The 22,354-nt window shown below is 39.5% G+C and overlaps 1 protein-coding gene, 1 long non-coding RNA gene and 1 other non-coding gene across 3 annotated transcripts; 2 read left to right on the forward strand and 1 right to left on the reverse strand.

Moving 5' to 3' along the window:
- Nucleotides 1-2,486: 2,486 nt before the first annotated feature.
- LOC144371683 (uncharacterized) lies at nucleotides 2,487-11,433 on the reverse strand. Its single transcript, XR_013431660.1, has 2 exons — nucleotides 11,226-11,433; nucleotides 2,487-2,727 (listed from the first exon to the last, which is right to left on the reverse strand). It is a non-coding gene; the product is annotated as an uncharacterized LOC144371683 (long non-coding RNA).
- A 55-nt stretch (nucleotides 11,434-11,488) lies between these two features.
- Rbmx (RNA binding motif protein X-linked) lies at nucleotides 11,489-17,067 on the forward strand. Its single transcript, XM_021726283.3, has 9 exons — nucleotides 11,489-11,638; nucleotides 12,773-12,899; nucleotides 13,089-13,195; nucleotides 14,337-14,508; nucleotides 15,012-15,164; nucleotides 15,433-15,547; nucleotides 15,636-15,761; nucleotides 15,849-15,931; nucleotides 16,564-17,067. The coding sequence occupies exons 2-9, from the start codon at nucleotides 12,791-12,793 to the stop codon at nucleotides 16,872-16,874; spliced, it is 1,176 nt and encodes a 391-aa protein (XP_021581958.1). The 5' UTR covers nucleotides 11,489-11,638; nucleotides 12,773-12,790; the 3' UTR covers nucleotides 16,875-17,067.
- Nucleotides 12,947-13,016, forward strand: LOC120891032 (small nucleolar RNA SNORD61). Its single transcript, XR_005735471.1, has one exon. It is a non-coding gene; the product is annotated as a small nucleolar RNA SNORD61 (small nucleolar RNA).
- Nucleotides 17,068-22,354: the final 5,287 nt, after the last annotated feature.

Consider the following 22,354-nt stretch of genomic DNA (forward strand, 5'->3'; position numbering starts at 1 on the left):
CGGATGTCATTGTTGACAAAAGAAAAATATTTGAAAGGAAATCATAAGTATAAAAGCCAGAATGGAGTGGTGAGAATTAAATGAGAACTCATGAAATGGAAGTAGTCAATATAGATAACTATTTTTTCTTTGATTAATATTTTTAAAAATGTTTTTGTAGTTGTGTATGGACAACATACCTTTATTTTGTTTATTTTTAGGCCCTTTTAAGGATTGAACCCAGTGCCTCACACATGCTAGGCAAGCACTCTGCCACTGAGCTGCAGCCCCAGCCCAATAGTTGATTAATCTTTTTTTTTTTTTTTTTTTTGTGTGTGTGTATGGTGCTGGGGATTGAACCCAGGACCTTGTGCATGTGAGACAAGCATTCTACCAACCCCAGCCCTGAATTGATCTTTAATGACATAAGTACAAAAAGTTTATATCCTCTTGTAACGGTGTTCCACTTTACCTTTTGAATATAGACTTAGCTGCTCTGAGGCCTGTGTTAAAAGGGAAATGTTTTTCTTTTCTTCTCTCTCCCCACCCCATAACCTGCAGGAGGAGAAAAACATTATCTTTTACTGTCCTAGACCTAGTTTTATCTGTATATGAGCACACATTCGCCTGCCTCAGGAACCAAGTAATTCAGACTTGGGGGATGATGCCAGAAGATCTAAAGAATGGCTATCTCCCAAATTAACAAATGAATCCCAATCCTCTGTTGGGGCACACTGGGAATGCAGCCTTTGAACAACTTCTTTAAAAGCCCTTTGTTCTCCCTTAAGGGGAGAACCACAGCCTCTGGGTCTGGAGTCCCAGGTGCTTCTCCTTTGTTAGTAAAGCAATAAACCTTCTTTATCCTTTTTCTCAAAAACAAGTCCTCATTATTAAACTGGCGTGGCAATTGGGGACAAGAACCAACCTTTTAATAACACTTTATTTTTTTTAATATTTATTTATTTTTTTTAGTTCACAACATCTTTGTTGGTATGTGGTGCTGAGGATCGAACCCAGGCCGCACACATGCCAGGCGAGCGCGCTACCGCTTGAGCCACATCCCCAGCCCCTAATAACACTCTTTAAAAAAATTTTTAAACATTACAAAGAAGACTAAAATCCTCTTTTGACCACTTCTATCAACCTGGTCTTCTCCCTCATCTTCCAGAGATATTTCTTGATACTAGTTTGGTAGGTGTACTTAGCATATTAATACCATATATAGTATAACTTTACATATATGTATACAAATATGAAGGCACAGGCCCAGCATGTTGGCAGAAGCCTATCATCCTAGCTACTTGGGAGACTGATCACAAGTTTGACATCAGTCTCAGCAACTTAGTGAGACACTGTCTCAAAATAAAAATAAAAAAGGTTGAGGATGTGAAGCTAAGGATATAACTCAATTGGTAGAGTGCTTGTCTCACATGCATTAAGGCCCTGGGTTCATTCCCCAGCACCACAAAAAAGGGGGGGGGGCTGAGGATGTAGCTCAGTGGTAAATCACCCTTGTGTTTTAGTCAGCTTTTTCATTGATGCAACCAGAAGACCTGACAAAAATAATTTTTTAATATTTATTTTTTAGTTATAGTTGAACAAAATACCTTTATTTATTTATTTTTATGTGGTGCTGAGGATCCAACCCAGGGCCTCTCATGTGCTAGGCAAGCTCTCTACCACTGAGCCACAACCCCAGCCCCCCCCCACACACACAAGAACAATTATAAGGAGAAAAGTTTATTTGGGGGCTCAGGGTTTCAGAGGTCTCAATCCATGGAGTTCCAATTCTATTATTTGAGACCCAAGATGAAGCAGAACATTATGGTGAAAGCATGTGGCAGAGGGAAGGGGCTCAAGACATCAGGAAGCAGCAGAGAGAGATGAGAGACTATATATATATATATATATATATATATATATATAGAGAGAGAGAGAGAGAGAGAGAGAGAGACACTATATATATGTGTGTATGTGTGTGTGTATATATATATATATATATATATATATATATATACACACACATATAGGATTAATACACTGATTGGGTGGTTAAGACTCTTATAATACAATTATTTCACCTCTAAACCTTGCATTTTTCTCACAATTAGCTTTTGGGGAACACCTCATATGAACCATAACACTCCACCCTTGGCTCCCAAAAGCTCATGTCCATTTCACATTACAAAATACATTTAGTCATAAGACAAGAGTCCCCATAGTCTTACTGTTAATTAAAGTTTGGTCCTTGTCTCTGATACCAATCCAATAACAAGGACACAGTTTTAAGAAAGAAGATATTTTGGTTTGGGTTTTTTGGTACCAGGGATTTAACTCAGGGGCACTCGACCACTGAGCCACATCCCCAACCATATTTTAAATTTTATTTAGAGACAGTCTCACTTAGTTGCTGAGCACCTTGCCATTGTTGAGGCTGGCTTTGAACTCTGATCCACCTGACTCAGCTTCCCTAGCCACTGGGATTACAGGCATGCATTACAGGCATGTGTGGTGAAAAAGAAGTTTTATTGCTTTACTAGCAAAGGAGAAACACAGGAGACTCCTGTCCTAGAGGCTGTAATTGTGCTCAACAGGGAAAACAGAGGGCTTTTAAAGAAGATCTTGGCAGGTGGTTCCAAGGTACCCGGATGCTGAGTTAGGATTCACTTGTTAATTTGGGAGCTATGAATTTCCTGGATCCTCAGGACACTTCTCCTTCCAGTGGTGGGTGTTTTCAAGGACAATTAACTACGGGAAGAAAAGATAACATTAGGGGCTGGGGATGTGGCTCAAGAGGTAGTGCACTCGCCTGGCATGTGTGTGGCCCAGGTTCGATTCTCAGCACCACATACAAATAAAGATCTTGTGTCCGCCGAGAACTAAAAAATAAATATTAAAAAACTCTCTCTTTAAAAAAAAGAAAAGATAACATTGTCTCCCTAGTCTTGTTAGGTAGGGGGAGACTGGAGAAAAAAAAGAAAAGAAAAATGGCTTTTTAAAAATTAAGCCTCATCTATTGAAGGGCATCTAGGTTGGTTCCACAGTTTAGCTATTGTGAATTGTGCTGCTATAAACATTGATGTGGCTGTGTCCTGTAGTATGCTGATTTTAAGTCCTTTGGGTTTAGACCGATGAGAGGGATAGATGAATGGATAAAAAAATGTGGCATATATACATAATGGAATATTACTCAGCAATAAAAGAGAAGAATAAATGGATGGGGTTATAGAAGATAATGCTAAGTGAAGTTAACCATTTCCCCAAAACCAAATGCTGAATATTTTCTTTGATATAAGGAGGCTAATTCATAGTGGGATAGGGAATGGGAGTGAAGGCATGGGAGGAATAGATGAACTCTAGATAGGGCAGAGGGATTGGAGGGGAAAGGGGGGGGTCATGGGGTTATTAATGATGGTGGAATGTGATGATCATTATTATCCAAAGTACAGGTATGAAGACACAAATTGATGTGAATATACTATGCATACAACCAGAGATATGAAAAATTTTGTGTATATGTGTAATAAGAATTGGAATGCATTCTACTGTCATACATAAATAAAAAATAATAATAAAATAAGCCTCAGCCAGGGGGGGCAGGCGTGGTGGTGCACGCCTATAATCCCAGTGGCTTGGGAGTCTGAGGCAGGATGATCGTGAGTTCAAAGGAAGCCTCAGCAACTACAAGGTGCTAAGCAACTCAGTGAGACCCTGTTTCTAAATAAAACACAAAATAGGGCTGGGGATGTGGCTCAGTGGTTGAGTGCCCCTGAGTTCAATCTCTGGTACCCCCAAAAAATAAAAATAAAAAAATAAGCCTCGACCTGGGGATATAGCTCAGTTGGTACAGTGCTGGCCTCACATGCTCAAGGACCTGGGATCAATCCCCAGCACCACAAAAAATAAATAAATAAGCCTAAGAGCAATGAGGGTTATATTCAAAAGGTGAAGTATATAACTGTTACATTAACAGTTCCAGGATTGCTCAAAAGTCCAAGTCCAAAGTCTCCTGAGATCCAAGGCAAACCTTCATTGTGAGCCCCTATAAAAATCAAAAGCAAGTTACATGTATCCAACATAAAAAGACACAGAGTAAACATTCCCATATCACAAACAAGTCCTGTCGCTCCACATCTGACATCTGGAGCACATGGCATCCTGCTTGTGTAGCTCTGCATCAACGGCTTTTCTGGTTGCAGCCCACATGTCCTCTCTGCTCTATCCCTGAAGATTTCTTCAGTAGATGTTCTATGGTACTGGCATTTCTTAATCTTTGGGGGTCTCCACTGCAGCTTTGGCTTCCTCCTCACATATACATGTAGTGCCCTCACAGGGACAGCCTGCAGGGACTTTTGACTCCCAGACCTTCCTTTGAAATCTTGGTGGAAGCTTCCATGACCCCCTAACTCCAGCATCCTGTAGTCCTGCAGAACCAGCACTACCTGGTTGATGCCAAGATCTGCCACCATCTTGAGCAGTAACCAAGCCTCCAGGGACTCTGGCTACAGCAGCCTCTGAGTAACTGGCCACTGAGCATGGTGAAACAACTTCCTAGGCCCTCGTGCACAAGCAGGGTGCCTCACTAGTCTCCTTTCAAAGGAATTTTTACTTTTACACCCTTGAGCTTGAGATGAGTGTGGTTTTACTAATTCCTGAGATGCCCTCAAGCCATTTTTCTTATTGTCTCTGGGCAAAGTCTTTAGCATTTCTTTAGTGGGTGTCGTGTCTAACACAACCACACATTCCTCAGCCCCAGTTTTACTCAGTTTTCTGGCCAAACTGCAAGATTCTCAAGTCTTTTTGCTTTGCTTTCTGCTCCTGATTATCAGGATAAACTTGGCTTAAAACCACCAGCAATATCTGTTCCACCTACTGAAGGCTGTGCTGTCTTAAATTTCCTCCACCATATTAATCAGTCCATCATCTTTAATTTCAGCCTCACACCAAGTTTCAGGACATGGGCAAAATGCAAACAACTTCTTAGCCAGAATGTAACTTGAATGGCTTCTAGTCCAATTCCCAATGGAATCCTCCTCCTCCTCTGAAACCTCATGAGCACAGATTTTACTATGCAACAGTCCTATCAGCATTCTGGTGTTCTGAGCTCTCATCAGAATCACCTATTAAGATCCACTTACAACAATCTAAAGCTTTTCCAGCTTTCATCTCTAAACTTTCCAAAATTCCTCCCACAAATTCAAAAAAGCTCCCAAAACTTCTGAACCACATGGTCAGATTAGTCACAGCATCGCCCCCATTTCTCAGTACCAATTTCTGTTTTAGTCAGCTTTTTTGTTGCTGTGACCAAAAGACCTGACAAGAACAATTAGAGGAGGAAAAGTTAATTGAGGACTCAGTTTTAGAGATCTCAGTCCAAAGACAGCCGGCTCCATTCCTCAGGGATTGAGGTGAGACTGAACATCATGGCAGAAGAGTATGACAAAGGGCTGGGGATGTAGCTCAGTGGTAAAGTGGCCCTGAGTTCAGTCCCCAGTAACAACAACAACAACAACAACAACAAAAAGGACAGGGTTTCAATAATTTGGCAAGGCTGGCCTTGAACTTGGTCCTTTAAATGGCCTGATCCAGCTCAGCAGGTGTCACATGTTTATAATCCCAGTGGTTCTAGAGACTGAGGCAGGAGGATCACAGGTTCAAGGGCAGACTCAGCAACTTAGTGAGGCCCTAAGCAACTTAGTGAGACCCTGTCTCAAAATAAAAAATAAAAAGGGTTGGGGATGTGCCTCAGTGGTAGAGCATCCCTGGGTTCATCCCCCAGTACATAAATAAATAAAGACAATTTCTTAAAATAAAATGAGCTGAGGATATAGTTCAGTGGTAGATTGCCCCTGGGTTCAATTGCCAACACAGCAAGAAAAAAACAAGTCTTTATTCCTTGCTTGTTCTAATAAGTAGGCTATCTTCTGGACAGTGGCTACATAAAGTGGTTTGGAAAGTGTCCTAATCTTTAATCACATACAGTTCTTCCCTCCCTTTCCTCCTTGTTGCTTCACACAAGATAACAACAGACTATTCAAGAACAGGGGGCAGGACTTTTTCTACCATTAGGACAGCAGGCATACCTACAGGACCTTTCATATGCCCTTAGTTTAAAATGCAAGCCTGACAGAGCAGCTGAAATTTACTCATCTGGGTGATCCCTAGTTTGATGACTGAAAAGTTATTTATTTATTCATTCGTTTACTTATTTTACAGTGCTGGGAATTGAACTCAGAGTCTCATGCATGCGAGGCAAGTGCTCTACCACTGAGTTACATCCCCAGTTCTTTTATCAATTTTTGAGACAGATCTCACTAGGTTGCCTAGGATAGCCTTGAACTTGCCATCATCTTGCCTCAGCCTCCTGAGTAGCTAGGATTAAAGGTATGTGCCACCATGCCTGGCTGTAAGATTATTTCTTAAATTTAACTGGTTTAAGCTTTTTTTTTTTAGAATTTTTTTTTAATATTTATTTTTTAGTTCTCGGCGGACACAACATCTTTGTTGGTATGTGGTGCTGAGGATCGAACCCGGGCTGCACGCATGCCAGGCGAGCGCGCTACCACTTGAGCCACATCCCCAGCCCTGGTTTAAGCTTTTTAACTGTGAAGTTTTTTTGCTTTAGGAAAAAATGTGAGCCCCTTCTAGGTAAGTTGGAATTAAAGCAAGGCCACCAGTTATCATTAAATACTTATCATTCTGCTCCCATCTCATGCTAAGTGAAATGGGGGATAAAAGCTTGCAAGTCAATTCAGCCAACATTTATCACTGGTTATATTCCATGGTTACCTTGTGGTGAAGTAATATTGCTTAACTCGGTCTATCATCACTGAGATAGTATCTGGAGAGAAACAATGAGCCAAACAAAACATTATAGTATAAAGAAAACCTAACTACATACATTTAATGACAATCCCAAGGAGTGAATAGAAAGAGGCAAAGTGAGCCACATGTGGTGGCACATGCCTGTAATCCCAGCAACTCAGGAGGCTGAGGCAGGAAGATCACAAATTCAAAGCCAGCCTTAGCAACTTATCGAAGCTCTAACTCATTCAGTGAGACCCTGTCTCTAAATAAAATATAAAAAGGGCTGGGGATGTGGCTCAGTGGTTAAGCGCCCTTGGGTTTAATCCCTGGTTTAAAAAAATGAAATAAAAAAATTTAAAAAAGAAAAATCTAAAAGGTCCATTAGAAGGAAAGATGAGATTCAGAGATAACTTTTGGGCAGTCTGAGACCTGCTTATCTATCTGACTGTCCATTCACCAAAGTTCCTTACACTCAGCATGCCCATGTCTCTCTCCTCTCTTGGATTACTGCAGCAATACCTTCCTATTTTGCTTCCTGTTTCTTGTTTCTCTCTTCCCCAATGTAGTCTCCAGACTTCTGCCATAGTAATCTTATTAAGGTGAAATCTGATTACCTTGCTCCACCTCTTAAAATGGTTCCTGTTTCCACTGCATTCTGGATCTAGTCAGTAAACCCTCTGCCTCCTCTGTCTTCCATTCTATGCTATGGCCATACTGATCCCTTTGTACAATTCCCTCCAACCCCCTCCCTCTCTTTTGGCACTTACAAAGGCTGCTGTCTTGGCCCTCCACTCCATCCAGAGTACACTCTCTTCTTACCTCACATTGCTGGCTCCTAACTTGCACAGCCAGAGAGATCTGCTCCACAGGGGTGCACATTTCCTTCTTTTTCTTGTTTTGTTTTTCAGTGCTGGGAATGGAATCCAGGGCAAGTGCTCTACCACTGAGCTACAGCTACAGCCTTTACATTTCCTTCTAGAAACCCAGGGAGACAGGGTCATCTATAGAGGAACCTGCCCTGTTCTGCTCTAGACTAGGGGAGACCTGGTTTAGCCTAGGAGCCTGAAGTGTATCCTGTAGTCCTTCAGTCTGGATCTGAGACAGAGAAGAAAAGTGCCTGCTTCCCCAGAGTAGGCGATTTCTCTTGGCTTCCCCTGGAGGTACAGGCTCTGCTTATTGGGTCTGGTGTTTCAATAATTTTTGCCAACCTGACCAATTCCCAACTATTCTGAGTCAATAATTTACATAACTCATTTTAAAGGCAGACATAACTTTTGCTTTACATGTTACTATTTGGATGGGGGAAAAAAGAAACAAGAACAAATATATTCTTGTCCTATTGATCATTATTCCCTCCATTAATGTTAATGATTTAGAGCTACTTGCAAAGTTCCTTGGGGGCTTTTATTCATGACCTGAAAATTATTTACTGCAATCTTCCTGGTATATATCATAATTTACTATGTGTAGGTCAATGTTAACTATGAAGAAGAAAAGTGACCACTGACCATAAATTCCACTACACAGCCCAAGATAAATAATAACATTTTAACCTGGCATGGTGGCATATACAGGTAATCCCAGGGACTTAGGAGGCTGAGGTAGGACTGCAAGTTTGAGGTCAGTCTCAGCAATATAGTGAAATCCTGTCTCAAAATAAAAAATAAAAAGGGTTGGAGGTGTATTTTAGTGGTTAAGTGACCCTAGATTCAATCCTCAGTACTGAAATAAATAAATAAGTAAATAAATAACATTTTAGCATATTTTTCCTTCCAGTTATTTTTCCCTCCATATACATTGTGTGTGTGTGTGTGTGTGTGTGTGTGCGCGCGCGCGCGCTGGGGATCAGACCCAGGAATCCACATGAAAGGCAAGTACTCTTATCACTGAGCAACATACCCAGCCCCACCTTTTATTTGTATTACTGGAGATTAAACCCAGTGGTGCTCTACTACTGAGCTATAACCTCAGCTTTTTAATTTTTAAAAAATATTTATTTTTTAGTTATAGGTGGACACAATATCTTTATTTTATTTGTATATGGTGCTGGGGACCGAATCCAGTACCTCATGAATGATAGGCGAGCACTCTACCTCTGAGCCACAGCTCCACTCCTAATTTTTTTTTTTTTAATTTTGAGACAAGGCTGGCTTTGAACTTGCCATCCATCTCAGTCTCCCTAGTAGCTGGGATTACAGGTCTGCACTGTATTTTAGTAGCTTATAATGTGTGATCTGGGGCCTTCTTTTTATACTGTACTTTCTTCTTTGGTGGTTTCGTCCATTCTGTTGGCTTTTATTACTGTCTTTAAGGTGTCAATTTAGCACAGATGTGTATTCCAAGCCTCAGATTTCTCTAACCCCATTCCTCAAACTTGCTCTTCTGAAACAATTTTGGTAAATGACTATCACCATTTGCCATACTAGTACCAGCTATTTACAGTCATCCATAACGATTCCCCCTGTTGCTGCAATTCCTTCCCAGTTGTACCCTATTTGCTTAGTCCATTCAGGCTGCTGTAACAAAATACCATAAACTGGGCAGGTTGTAAACAAGAGAAACTTATTTCTTATAGTTTTGGAGGCTGGGAAGCCCAAAATCCAGTCACCAGCAGATTTGGTGTCTGGTCAGGGTCCACCACCACCAGTTTCCTTGTTCGTAGATGGTACCTTCTCAATCTGTCCTCATATAGTGGAATGGGACACTTATTTTTTTTATTAGTGTATAATAATTATATAGGATGATAGGCTTCATTGGTGTGTGTGTGTGTGTGTGTGTGTGTGTGTGTGTATATATATATATATATATATATATATATATATGTAATTTGATTAATTTTACTTCCCAATAGTTCCCCACCCTCTCATATTCCCTCTTCCCCAACCCTTTTGCCTACTTTAATGATCTCCCTTACACTTTCATTTTTTTCAAACTTGTGGTACTGAAAATTGATCCCAGGGGTGTTCTACCTCTGGGCTACATCCCCCAGTCCATTTTTTTCCCCAGTCCATTTTTATTTTTTATTTTGAGACTAGGTCTCACCTGAAATTTGCTATTCTCCTGACTCTGCCTCGTGAGTATTGGGATTAGAGATGCTGTGCTTCCCTTCTACATTCATGGAATCCCTTATTTCCCCTTCTAGTTTCCACATATGAGAGAGAGAACATATGATATTTCCCCCAAGTCTGACTTATTTCCACTAGAAATTATGTTCTCTAGTTCCATCTGGAGTAGGAATCTTTTATAAAGACCCTCAAGACTTTAATCACCTCCCCCAAGGTCCCACCTCTTAATACTATCACCTTGGGGCTTAGCATTTCAACAAAGGAATTTGGGACACAAATATTCATACCATATTACCTTCTAGTTCATTAGCAAATTCTGTCCATGCTTACTGCCATAGACATCCAGCAACTATTCCTTTCTCTCCATTCCACTGCCATCACCTTAATTCAAGCCATCATCCTTTCTCATCTTCTCCCACAGTTCTATTAGTGTCCCTGCTTCCACATTTACCCAGCTATTATAATTTAGTGGAGTCACAGGTCCTGCCCACCTAAGTTCCCTTATATCATTCATGTCCCTTGAATTCCCATCACCTTGGTCCTCTTTCTGCCCCTCGACACATGCCTAGCTCTTTCCTTCTATTTAGTGTTCTTTTCCAGAAAGATTTTTCCCTCAGCCCTTCCCAAGGTTTCTTCTCTACCTTCAGCTCTGACCTCCAAAGTCACCTCTTCAGAAAGACCTTCTCTGATGTCTTAATTTAATTTGGTCTCCCTAATGTTGCTCACTGAAGTATCTAGTTTCCTTTCTCCCTGGCACTAATCACAATATGGAATTATTCTGTTTGTTGTTGCATTTTAGAGAAATTTAATCTAGAAAATCGCTTTTTTATCCCCCCTCTCCAGTAGCATGGGTAGAATCTTTGAATCAGTTAAATTTTAATTTCAGATAGACAAAAAATATTTTTATACATATTTTGAACATATACAAAAGAAGTGCTCCTTATCTGACATTCAAACTTAATTGGGTGTCCTGTACTTAATACATCTGGAAGCCTTACCATGACAGGAGTGCCTGGTTTATGTCTTACTTGTTATGGGTTGTATCCTCCTGGCCTAGCCCAGCGCTTGCCATTTAGTTAGGTGTTTAGTAATTGCTATATACGAATAAACTATCTGCATGCCGTTCGCTAGGTTTTTTATTCTCAATTGACATTCATTTAAAAGAATTTCTCCCATTCACGAAAGATTCTTGTTCAGGATAATTTTGGCAAATATATTGTATTACCTAAACTTCTTTGTTTCCCATTTCTGCAAATTGCCGTAAGAGTATCTGCCTTTATCGTCTTGTTTTTATAATTAAAAAGAGTTAACGCAAAAGTATAAGTGAAAGTTTTTAACCGTGTCCGGTCTACTAGAATGCTCAACAAAATTTACCTTTTTATTAAATGAAGTCTGTGCACCATTTTAGCAGAAAGCAAAAACGCGCCTTTGAGAATGGGTGGGGGTAGGGAAAACGGTTAGAATCGGGCGCCGGCCAGAAGACCTAGGGCCTGGGGAAAGGGGAGGAGCGAAGAGTGAATGACATGGAATACAGCCAATGAAGACACTGAGAACTGCTCCCCCCTCCCTTCGCGCTTCAAATTCTAAGCTTCGTTTCCATCCGGGTTCTTCAGCCTCGTTCCCGGGTAGTATAAAGTTTGCTGTCTCCTTTGTTCGCCCTCGTTGCGCAGTAGTCCTAGCGGCTTCTGTGTTCCGTTCCTGGGTCCAGCAGCTGTCAGTCGTGTTGAGCTGCTTGGAAGGCCCACTCGGCGAGCTCGTAGGAGCTTGAGACCGTCGCCACCCCTCCGGTACGTGTCTCCTTTCCTTGGTTCGTTGTTTCCTACGTTCTTCCCTTGTTAGAACTTGGGATTATCTCCCTGGAGATGAGGGTGGCGGGCGCCATTTTAAGACACCCAAAGGTGCCGACCTATTTAAATAAAGCAGGGGGGGGTCGGTCAAAGGAAAACACGTTAGGGGGTTCGTTTCATTGTATGTCTCTCGTGAAAGTTTGGCCGTTGCCTACTGGGGCGGGGGCGGGGGCGGAGGCGGAGGTCGGCGTTTTGTAGCTTGAGCGGGACGCGGAGCGACCGCGCCACCGCGGTACCTGCATTGGGATGGCGCTGACGCTAACGATGGCATGTGGACTTCCATGCGGCTTCCTTGTTAATTGGCAGCCCTGGAGAGGAAGCCCTTGGAATTTTCCCAGCCAGTGTTGATGGTAAAAGTTTCCTGACCAGTGTCAGTTGCTCTGGGCTGAATCCAAGTGTCGCCATTTTGTCGTTTCCACGCGGTTTTTAATGACTAGTCTTAATTGGGTTCCGTCGCAATTGTAGCGTGTTGAGTGTTACAGTGTGCGCTTCTGTGTGCTGTTATTTAATATGAAATGATGTTGACACTTTGCCTTTATTTCTCCCTTAGGCAGTAACCTTTTTGGCGGGTGGGGGCTGGTGGAGATGAGGCGGAACTTGGCGCAAACTTAAAAGATATCTGCTTAGATTTACTAACATACTAATAAAAGAACAGGGAGCCCTTGAATGAGGGTTTGGTGTTGAAGTCTTGCCGTCTGGTTAGTGACCTTGAACTAGCCATTAGTCTTAAAATCCATCACTGGGAGGGGTGTGATTGAATCTGTAGAAGGCATCAGACCTAGGATTAAAACTAAAATTGGCTTTTTCAAATGTTAAGTACCTGTTAACTCCTTAAAAACAGCCAAGGAAGATTAGGGTGAAAGTGAACTTTGTGTCGGCCCTTTCAACTACTTTAATGTAAAATTGCACTATTACCACTTAGTTTAAATTGGCTTCCTACTGTGTTGGAAGCTTATCGTTGTCTTTAGTTATTAAAGAATAAAGGTTTTAGTAAACCAATCCAAACCACATTTAAAGATGTCCCATAAACTTGGGGAACTTCTTCTGGGAGGTAATACTATTCTTTTTCAGCAGACTCACCAGGGGGGAAAAATGGTTGAAGCAGATCGTCCAGGAAAGCTCTTCATTGGTGGGCTTAATACGGAAACAAATGAGAAAGCCCTTGAAGCAGTATTTGGCAAATATGGACGAATAGTGGAAGGTGAGTTATATGAAAGTACATGCTGGGATATTATAATTAAAAGATAAGCTGTGATGAATTTGATTACATTGATCATCTGACATGATGTATTTTTGTCCTCTAAGAAGTTCTGAGCTTTCTCCTCAAGTAGGTAGTTAGTTTCATTGTTTGATTCGAATTAGTGACACTTTTTCTTAAACTTTGTTAAAGTGCTCTTGATGAAAGATCGTGAAACCAACAAATCAAGAGGATTTGCCTTTGTCACCTTTGAAAGTCCAGCAGATGCTAAGGATGCAGCCAGAGACATGAATGGAAAGGTGAGATTGCACAATGAATACCATGTATCCTAGTGCATAAAATAGCATGTGCAATCCCAACTGTGGTTCAGGGAAGCTCTTGAATTATTTTGGTTTTGAATATATACCTCTCCAAGATCTTCTCACCATAGCCAATTTGTAGTACTCTTTTGAAGTATATCATGAGGTGGTTTTTTTTTTCTTTTTTCTTTCTTTTTTTTTTTTGTGGTGCTAGGCATGCCAAACAAGTGCTCTACCACTGAGCGACATGCTCAACTGAAGCATATTATGAAATTCCAGGGTCAAATGTTGTAGACAAATTATAGATTGTACCCTTTTCTTCCCCCTTGGATTGGATTTATGCATGCTAGTCAAGTGCCCCACCTTGAGTTACATCCCCAACCCTGGATTGTGCTCTTAAGTGTTTCTCAGTTCACAGTAGCATGTAATGTTACAGATAAGCACTGTATTTTATCTTGGGATCCCTAAACCTTAGCTTGATGGCTTGGCTTTTAGCATTGGTTATTACTTTTGCTTTTGTTTTTTTTTTTAGGTGGGGGCTACTGGGGATTGAACCCAGGGGTGCTTTACCACTGAGCCACATCCCCAGTTCTTTGTATATTTTATTTTGAGACAGGGTCTCACTAGTTGCTTAGGGCCTCCATAAATTGCTGAGGCTGGCTTTGAACTCAATCCTCTTGCCTCAGCCTCCTGAGCTGCTAGGATTACAGACATGTGACACGATTCCTGGTTCCTTTTTATTTTTTGAAACAAGGTCTCACCAAGTTGCTGAGGCTGGCCTTAGCTTGCTATCCTGCTTCAGCTTCCTGAGTTAACCTGGAGTTGCTGGGATTATAGGCAATGTGCCACTGCACCTAATCTGGTTATTAGTTTTGAAAATGAGCTGATATACCTACCTAGCATTGCTTTAAATTTTACCAAGTGCACTGAGTTTACTTTATGTTTTGTATTCTCAATGACTGGGTAGACATTTTAAGTAAGTGGAAAAGTCATTCTTAGAATTACTACTTCTAGGATTTTACTTAGACTAATTGATGAACAAAATTAACAACACTGTATTTTGGTGTCAATAGTATATAGTGGATCTGTAAGTTCTTTTAAAATGATACAATTTAACCATTTTGATTTTTGTTGTTTAAAGTCCTTAGATGGAAAAGCCATCAAGGTGGAACAAGCTACCAAACCATCATTTGAAAGTGGTAGACGTGGCCCACCTCCACCTCCAAGAAGCAGAGGCCCTCCCAGAGGTCTTAGAGGAGGAAGAGGAGGAAGTGGAGGAACTAGGGGACCTCCCTCTCGTGGAGGGCACATGGGTAATAATTTAGGTGGATCTTTAGCTTGGTGTATAAGAACGATAGTGTATACTTTAAGCCCTTGTTGAAAGGCTCTCTCGCCTTTGAAATTAAGAATATATGCTTACCTCTTGAAGTGATAATGACTCAAAAGGAAAACATGGAAGGTGTCCTAAGTTAAATGACTGTTGATTTAAATGATAGATCACATATTTCTTAGCTTATTACTTAATGTGTTAGAAAAGTACTTAGAAAATCTTTTTCAAGATTCAGTTTGATACATTGAGCATATGAAAGCAAAACAATGGTTTTCTTTGAAATAACTTTAGAGACTACCCTTCATTTTCCTTATTTTCCCAGTCTACATGACTTCATGCTTGACATTGTGCAATTGAAAATATAAGTTAGACCCCTCAAAGAGAAAAGATAAAGAGAAGGTAGTATCATCAAATCATAGAATTCTTTGTTTTGTTTTGTTTTTTAAATTCTTGTGTTAACATATTTTTTTCTCCTTTCTAATGTAGATGATGGTGGTTATTCCATGCATTTTAACATGAGTTCTTCCAGGGGACCTCTTCCAGTAAAAAGAGGACCACCACCAAGAAGTGGGGGTCCTCCTCCTAAAAGATCAGCTCCTTCAGGACCAGTTCGCAGCAGCAGTGGAATGGGAGGAAGAGGTAAATGTTGCATGCATAACAATCTGTGCTATCACCATAGCACTAAGAATTAAGAAGTAACTCTTAAAAATGACCCTTAAGACTTGTTCAGGAATTCCAGGTGATCTGGTAACATGAAGCTAATGAGTACTCAAAAGATGTGAATAACATTTCTTGATCTGTGTACGTATTATGTTTAAGTCACTACTTTTCATTGTCTGAATATAAGTTCACATTTTATTTAACTTTTACCAGGCTACATTTTAAAAAATTATTATTTTTCCTTAAGCTCCTGTATCACGTGGAAGAGATAGTTATGGAGGCCCACCTCGAAGGGAACCCCTGCCCTCTCGTAGAGATGTTTATTTGTCCCCAAGAGATGATGGATATTCTACTAAAGACAGGTAACACAAAAAAGTGCAGTTTTTTCATTAATTAAGGTTAAAGGAGAGCTCATCAAAAGCATAGACCAAATTACTTTTGTTTCTATAGCTATTCAAGCAGAGATTACCCAAGTTCTCGTGACACAAGAGATTATGCACCACCTCCAAGAGATTATACTTACCGTGATTATGGTCATTCCAGTTCACGTGATGACTATCCATCAAGAGGCTATAGGTAAGTGAGTACTTCTGTGGCTCAAGTATAGTATTTTATTGTAAAAGTTGGTGCTCTGGGACTTAAAGGTTTTTCTCTTTAATTTAGTGATAGAGATGGATATGGTCGTGATCGTGATTATTCAGATCATCCAAGTGGAGGTTCCTACAGAGATTCATATGAGAGTTATGGTAAGATACTGTTAAGAGTCTTGAGTTTCAGCAGCTTGAGTTTTTAGGTTCATGAGCCAGTTTAATAGGCTGCGTGGTGCTTGCTTTTAAAGGGACGTTTGCTTGCTTTTTTTTAAAGGGTTAACTATCAGCTGGGCTTTTCCTAGTTTTGTGAGGGGCTTTTGTTCTTTCCTAAGTTTTTTTTTTCTTTTGAGGCTGTTCGCTTGCTTTGGAGGGGATTTTGCTTGCTTAAATTGGCAGCCTTATGTGTTTTCCCCCAACAGTGAAAATACAATTTAAAAATTTTATTAACAAGATCAAATGTTTACCATTGCAATATGAAGGAAACTCTACAGTTCAAAATTGCAACTTATCACTGGAAAGTGGCTGAGTGTCTACTATAAAATAACAAGCTGGAATATCCTCTTGAAATACACACACCGTCTTCAGTCTTTTCAAACAAACATTAAAATCAATCCATTTCCGTATTTCAGCAGATGAGCAAATCCTTGTTATGGCCAGCAATGGTAGAGTTTAAAACCTCCCAGTTGAGAAAGTAAACTTTTAATACAAGAATTCTGTAAATTCAGATTTAAATGTTGTATATATACAATTTATAGTGTTGCCATATTACCTGACCATTGACCCTGCAGGTAACTCACGTAGTGCTCCACCTACACGAGGGCCCCCGCCATCTTATGGTGGAAGCAGTCGCTATGATGATTACAGCAGCTCACGTGACGGATATGGTGGAAGTCGAGACAGTTACTCAAGCAGCCGAAGTGATCTCTACTCAAGTGGTCGTGATCGGGTTGGCAGACAAGAACGAGGGCTTCCCCCTTCTATGGAAAGGGGGTACCCTCCTCCACGTGATTCCTACAGCAGTTCAAGCCGCGGAGCACCAAGAGGTGGTGGCCGTGGAGGAAGCCGATCTGATAGAGGGGGAGGCAGAAGCAGATACTAGAAACAAAACAAAACTTTGGACCAAAATTCCCCGTTCAAAGAAACAAACAAAAAGTGGAAACCATTCTGTCATAACTACCCAAGGACTACTAAAAGGAAAAATTGTGTTACCTTTTTTAAATTTCCTGTTAAGTTCCCCTTCTTAATTTTTTATGTTCTTGTGAGGGAAAAAAAGTAAAACATGTTTAATTTCATTTGATTTTGAGTTGCTTTCAACAAGCAAATGTTAAGTGTGTAAGACTTGTTGTACTAGTGTTGTATTTTCCAAGTTAAAGTGTCCCTAAAGGCCACTTCCTATCCAGTTTTACCCAGTAAATGAGGCAAGCAATTCTAAGATCTTCCACAAACATCTAGCCATCTAGATGTCCATTGATCTCCACTGAGAGATGAATCGTTCTGCCTATACAAAGAAGCTAGCTAATAGGGGGTGGTTGGGGTATGCTACTCTTAGGATTTCAGGGTGTCTTCCAACTGAAATCTCAATGTTCTCAGTATACAAAACCTGAGATCAGATATCTATGTAAGGAAAGTGCTATTCACCCAGTAAATCCCCCTTCCCCCCCCCAAAAAAAAACCAAATGGATAATGCTGGCCATATTTTGCCTTTCTGACATTTCCTTGGGAATCCGCAAGAACCTCCCTTTTCCCCTCCCCCAATAAGACCATTTAAGTGTGTGTTAAACAACTACAGAATACTAAATAAAAAGTTTGGCCAAAACCAACCATGAAGCTGCAAACGATGCTTGCTCTTACTGTTTCAAATTTTTGCAACTCTGTAGTGTCTCACTTTTAAAGGAACAGCTTGATTGCAAAGGAGAAAATAGATAAGCAATGAAGTTATCTCCAACTTCCTAAAGGCTTATGACTTCTAAAAAGTGAATCTATCAGCATTCCACATCAGATTTAAAGCACCAAATGCCTGTGAAACAGCAAAGATGGTAAGCAAAGCAAACTAGTTTTTCCGTCTAAGTCGAAATTGAACACTTACCTTCCTCATAGTACAGTGAAACATACTGTACCTCATGGCAATGGAAATGTGCCTTCTAGATTAAAAAAAAAAAAAAACCTTTTGGAAAAGCAAATGTTCAATAGCATATTAGAAGTCCTCCAAATTCAACACTTGGATTTTTTTTTTTTTAAGCATGTGTGACACTTAAAGGCCTTAATACAGCTGTTTACCAGTACCAATCTGGGGCTTGGGAGGGGGTATTTTTTAAAGTATTTTTGATGAAGACCTTTAAACATGCTTCATATGTTTTTAACATTTTTTTTTTCAAATTAGTCTTAGTCAATATAAGAAATGGCTTAGGTTTGGGGTCCCCTCTCTTACCCCTGTAAGCCATTGCAAACTTGACCTTTAGTTGGATGCCTGACTTGTTTTTAGTTCTATGAAACTACACTGTATGGAGAAAATCTATTGCAAGTGGTCTTTAAAAAGCAAAACCTGAGGCAGCATGACCCAGGTCCAGCCATGAAGTTGAAAAAGATGCTCTTGAATATAGTAAACTTGAAGACCTCCAACTAAAAATCCTTATACGCACTTATTCCTTCAAATAAATGTTTTGTCCGTTCAACTTATGGATTTAACGTGGCAGTGCACCATTGGAACAGAATGAGAATCCATAAGCCATGCAACTTAACCATTTAAGCCATTCCAGTCCATCCCAAGCCAGTGAATCTTCCACTACTTAAGAGAACTAGTAGAATATGAAATACATTAAACTGCAAGTCTGAACTTGCCTTTCTGGAAAGAGGGCAGTTATAGGCAAGTTTTAAAGAATTTCCTTAAGAGAGATAACTAGTTTTCATCTGTCTAATTTTTGCAGGTTGAGGACTTATGGTCATTGTGGTCATGGAGTGCTGATTTATTCACAGTAGATAAAGCTGGCAGCAGGAGAAATCAAATGCTAAGGTAAGTTTTGAAAGCACTGGCCTTTCAAGGTTTAAATAGTATTTGTAGCTTTGCCACTGTCTAGCTGTGGTGTTGGCAAGTTTTTTTTTTTTTCCCTGATTCACACTTCATCTGCAAAAGGGGATAATATACAACTCTTGGAAATTAGGTTAGATTATTTAACGTGTGTTATCTGGCACATCCATTTTTTTTTTAAAGAGAGAATTTTAATATTTATTTTTTAGTTTTTGGCGGACACAACATCTTTGTTTGTATGTGGTGCTGAGGATTGAACCCAGGCCGCACGCATGCCAGGCAAGCGCGCTACCGCTTGAGCCACATCCCCAGCCCTGGCACATCAATTTTGAATGTAGAGGGAGGTTATATAGGTATATTTCCAGTAATATACTATTAGTCATGCAGTATTCTTGGCTATTTAAAACCAATTGCAAATCTCTCTTCATATTGCAAGAGTTCTCTTGACAGGATCTGTGTATACAGGTAATACTTTGGTATGTGAGCAGACTTTACATGAAGTTTGGGCTTCAGTGAATTTTCTCAGTGCTTGCTTATTTGTATAGCCATAATACAAACTGACTAAATGGAGAGTTATTGATATCAATTACAAGAAAAAGCATGTATTTAGGAATGGTGGGGGGAGTGGGGTACTATGCAGTATAAAACAAATGCTTTACCTTGTAACTTGATCCCATGCTTTTTTACAGAGTTGTTGAAGCAGAAGAATGCTGATTGTCGATCAGTCACAGCAGTCGCATAAGCAGTGCTCATCAGAATTGGTTTGGTGCAGGCAATAGATTTTTGTCTTCAAGGGTTCTTGTGGATCTGAGGAAGGCATTAGTGTTGGTTAACACTCTTAACTAGGGAGTGGTAGTTACTTAAAATTGACCAAATGGAGAAAGGGAAACAAAGAAATTGGCAAGTGGAGGTACTCAGGAAGTTCTTGTGGCTATTTATGTAGAGTTTATAGCTTTGGCTTTCATTTTGATCAGCTGAAGCAACTCTGCAATTTAGAATTAAGTATCACTGAATTTCAGAAAGTTGAGTTAGGGGCTGAGGATGTAGCTCAGTTGTAGAGCACCTGCCTAGCATGCCTGAAGGCCCTGGGTTCATCCCTAACACTGCAAAAAAAAAAAAAAAAAAGTTGAATCATGATAGGCATTAAGTGGTAACTTGTAACTCTCTTTCAAGTAATATCTTGATTTTTTTTTTCCAGCAAATGAAACTTATTCTGGCATTAGCTTATCAGGAATGAGGGTTCAGTTTTACAGCAAAACTAAAGCAAGGAGTAACATGGGGAAAATGAACGTAACAACTGGAAACATTGCTAGAATGGTGGAAAGCACACTTGAAACTGGAAACAAATTGGTCACTTGGTTATTGTATCGTTTTATAAGCTTACTTTACCCACAGCTCCCATTCTTGGAAACAAATCATGGTAAAACCAGTTTATTGCTTTGGAAACTAGAGCCAATATTTTAAGTATTAATGTTCTCAAAACAGAGTTGTTGCATTAGAGGAAGCAACTCAACTTCTGAGAGTTTTTGCATAGTATAATACTATCACATTTAACAACTGTGATTCAGGAAAATAAATTTTAACCCTCATTGGTCACATTCCTAAGTCATAGACCATGAGGATACTGACCAATTAAGTAGTTGCACTTGAATAGCTATCTTAGCTCAAGTCTTCCATAATCTAATTACTTGAGTTGGTGCTTCTGTGAGGACTTTTTTGGCTCTTGAGATTTTAGTTAGATTTCTTGAAGACAGTGTAGAATAGACTAATTGTAGTATGAATACTAAATTCAGAGTAAGGAGTATGCTTAAATTACCAGATACTTTTTTAACAGATAACTAAGGCTTAGTTTTTCCATTAGTAAAAGAGTTAGTCTTGATTCATTTTACTTTATATTGGTTGTAAAAGAAACGGAATGATAAATGTTTTCCTTATTTGACTGGTAGTTGAATATAGAACTTAGGTATTATAGATCATTTTCACTTTTTGGAATGTTTTGTATTGAGACAATAAAACTTAAACCGTGCATCTTTTTTTGTGGCAGTGGGTTCTTTTTTCCTGTTTTTAAAAAAACTTTTTGAAATTACAAATTATTTAGGCTTTGGAGTGTTTTTCTTTAAAAAGAAAAAGTCCCACTTACATTAGTTTTGATATACTTCTGGCACTTGATATGTTGAGTCACTGATTTGGCCAGCTTCTGCAACTAGGTAGCTGTCTTTATTGGGGAGTAAACTTAGATTTACATCAAAGTAATTAATACAATGAGGAAATTCAGATGATTTCATTTAATTTTCACCCCCTAAATTTAGTGGGAGCAATCGAATTGGAGACTAACTAATAATTATTAAATTATTTCTTTTACCTCTGATTTGCTTTTAAATATCAAGAGGAAAAGGTTGTAGCAATGAATCCAAAGCACTTTTGACCAAAGTCTTAGTGATGCTGTTGACCCATATGTGCTTTACCACTGAGCTGCATCTTCAGTCTTTTTGTTTTTGTTTTATTGTCTAAACTGACCTTGAACGTGTGATCCTGCCTGGGCCTCCCAAGTCAGATTATCGGTGTGCATCACCATACCCAGCTTATTAAATATACATTTGGCTAATGGATGTTGGCACCTAAATGGTAACATTTGTGTTAGGAAGCTAAGTTGAATGACAGCCCCAAGTAAATTAGCATGGGGTTTATACCAGTTTCAGAAAAAAAGCCTATCCATCCCATCAATTCTTTAGAAAGCTTAATAACCAATTCAGTATTTATGAATTTCAGGATAAAATTTAACTCATGTCCCATCATTCCCTTTATGGACCACCTAAAGATCTTAAATTGACCAACAAATATACCACTTAAGAGTGACTTTGAAATATTTTTTAAGTTTTTTTTTTTTTTAAGGTACTGGAGGTTTAACCTAGGAATTTGCTCATACTAGGCAATAGTTATATTTTGAGAAAATAGGTGAACAATTAGTGATTGTATAATTAATGTTAAAGTTCAAGATTATTTCCAACCTATTTTAATGCTTGCTTTGAAATATTTTCAAACTTAAGAAAATACTGAGTGTATTGAGTTGTGAGGAAAATGCATATGCTCTTATAAAGATGGAAACCATTGCCATTCCAGAAAGTTAACCTTCTGGCCCTTCTCAGATAATTCCTGCCTTCATCCTTAAAAGATGCTATTTTTCCCTCTAATATCTACACATTGGTCTTATCTCTTAGAACATTAATAAATGTAGTTAATCATGGGGCCTTGTAAAGCTTTCGGGAGAGGATATCAGTAGTTTTTATTGATAAGAATGAGAACTTAAAATTTATTTATGATAAAAACCTGGGCTTTTTCTAGTTTAGGGACTATTAGGAATATAAAGTTGCTATGAATTTTTCAGTACTGGAAGTTGAACCCAGGGGCATTTTGACTATTGAGCTACATCCTTAGCCCTTTTATATCTTGAGGCAGTGTTCCCTAAATTGTCCAGCATGTGCTTGAACTCTTCCTTAGCTTCCTGAGTATCTGGTATTTCAGGCAGGTATTACCTTGGCTGGCCATACTTATTT

Source organism: Ictidomys tridecemlineatus, chromosome X, assembly GCF_052094955.1.
Source record: "Ictidomys tridecemlineatus isolate mIctTri1 chromosome X, mIctTri1.hap1, whole genome shotgun sequence".
Lineage (NCBI taxonomy): Eukaryota > Metazoa > Chordata > Mammalia > Rodentia > Sciuridae > Ictidomys > Ictidomys tridecemlineatus.

What these genes read in the sequence shown, in the direction of transcription:
- Rbmx (XM_021726283.3), top strand. Translation starts at nt 12,791, where the DNA reads ATGGTTGAAGCAGATCGTCCAGGAAAGCTCTTCATTGGTGGGCTTAAT. An exon ending in CTCTCGTGGAGGGCACATGG is followed by an intron (nt 14,509 to 15,011) that starts GTAATAATTTAG and finishes TTTCTAATGTAG; the next exon opens with ATGATGGTGGTTATTCCATG. An exon ending in CAGTGGAATGGGAGGAAGAG is followed by an intron (nt 15,165 to 15,432) that starts GTAAATGTTGCA and finishes TTTTTCCTTAAG; the next exon opens with CTCCTGTATCACGTGGAAGA.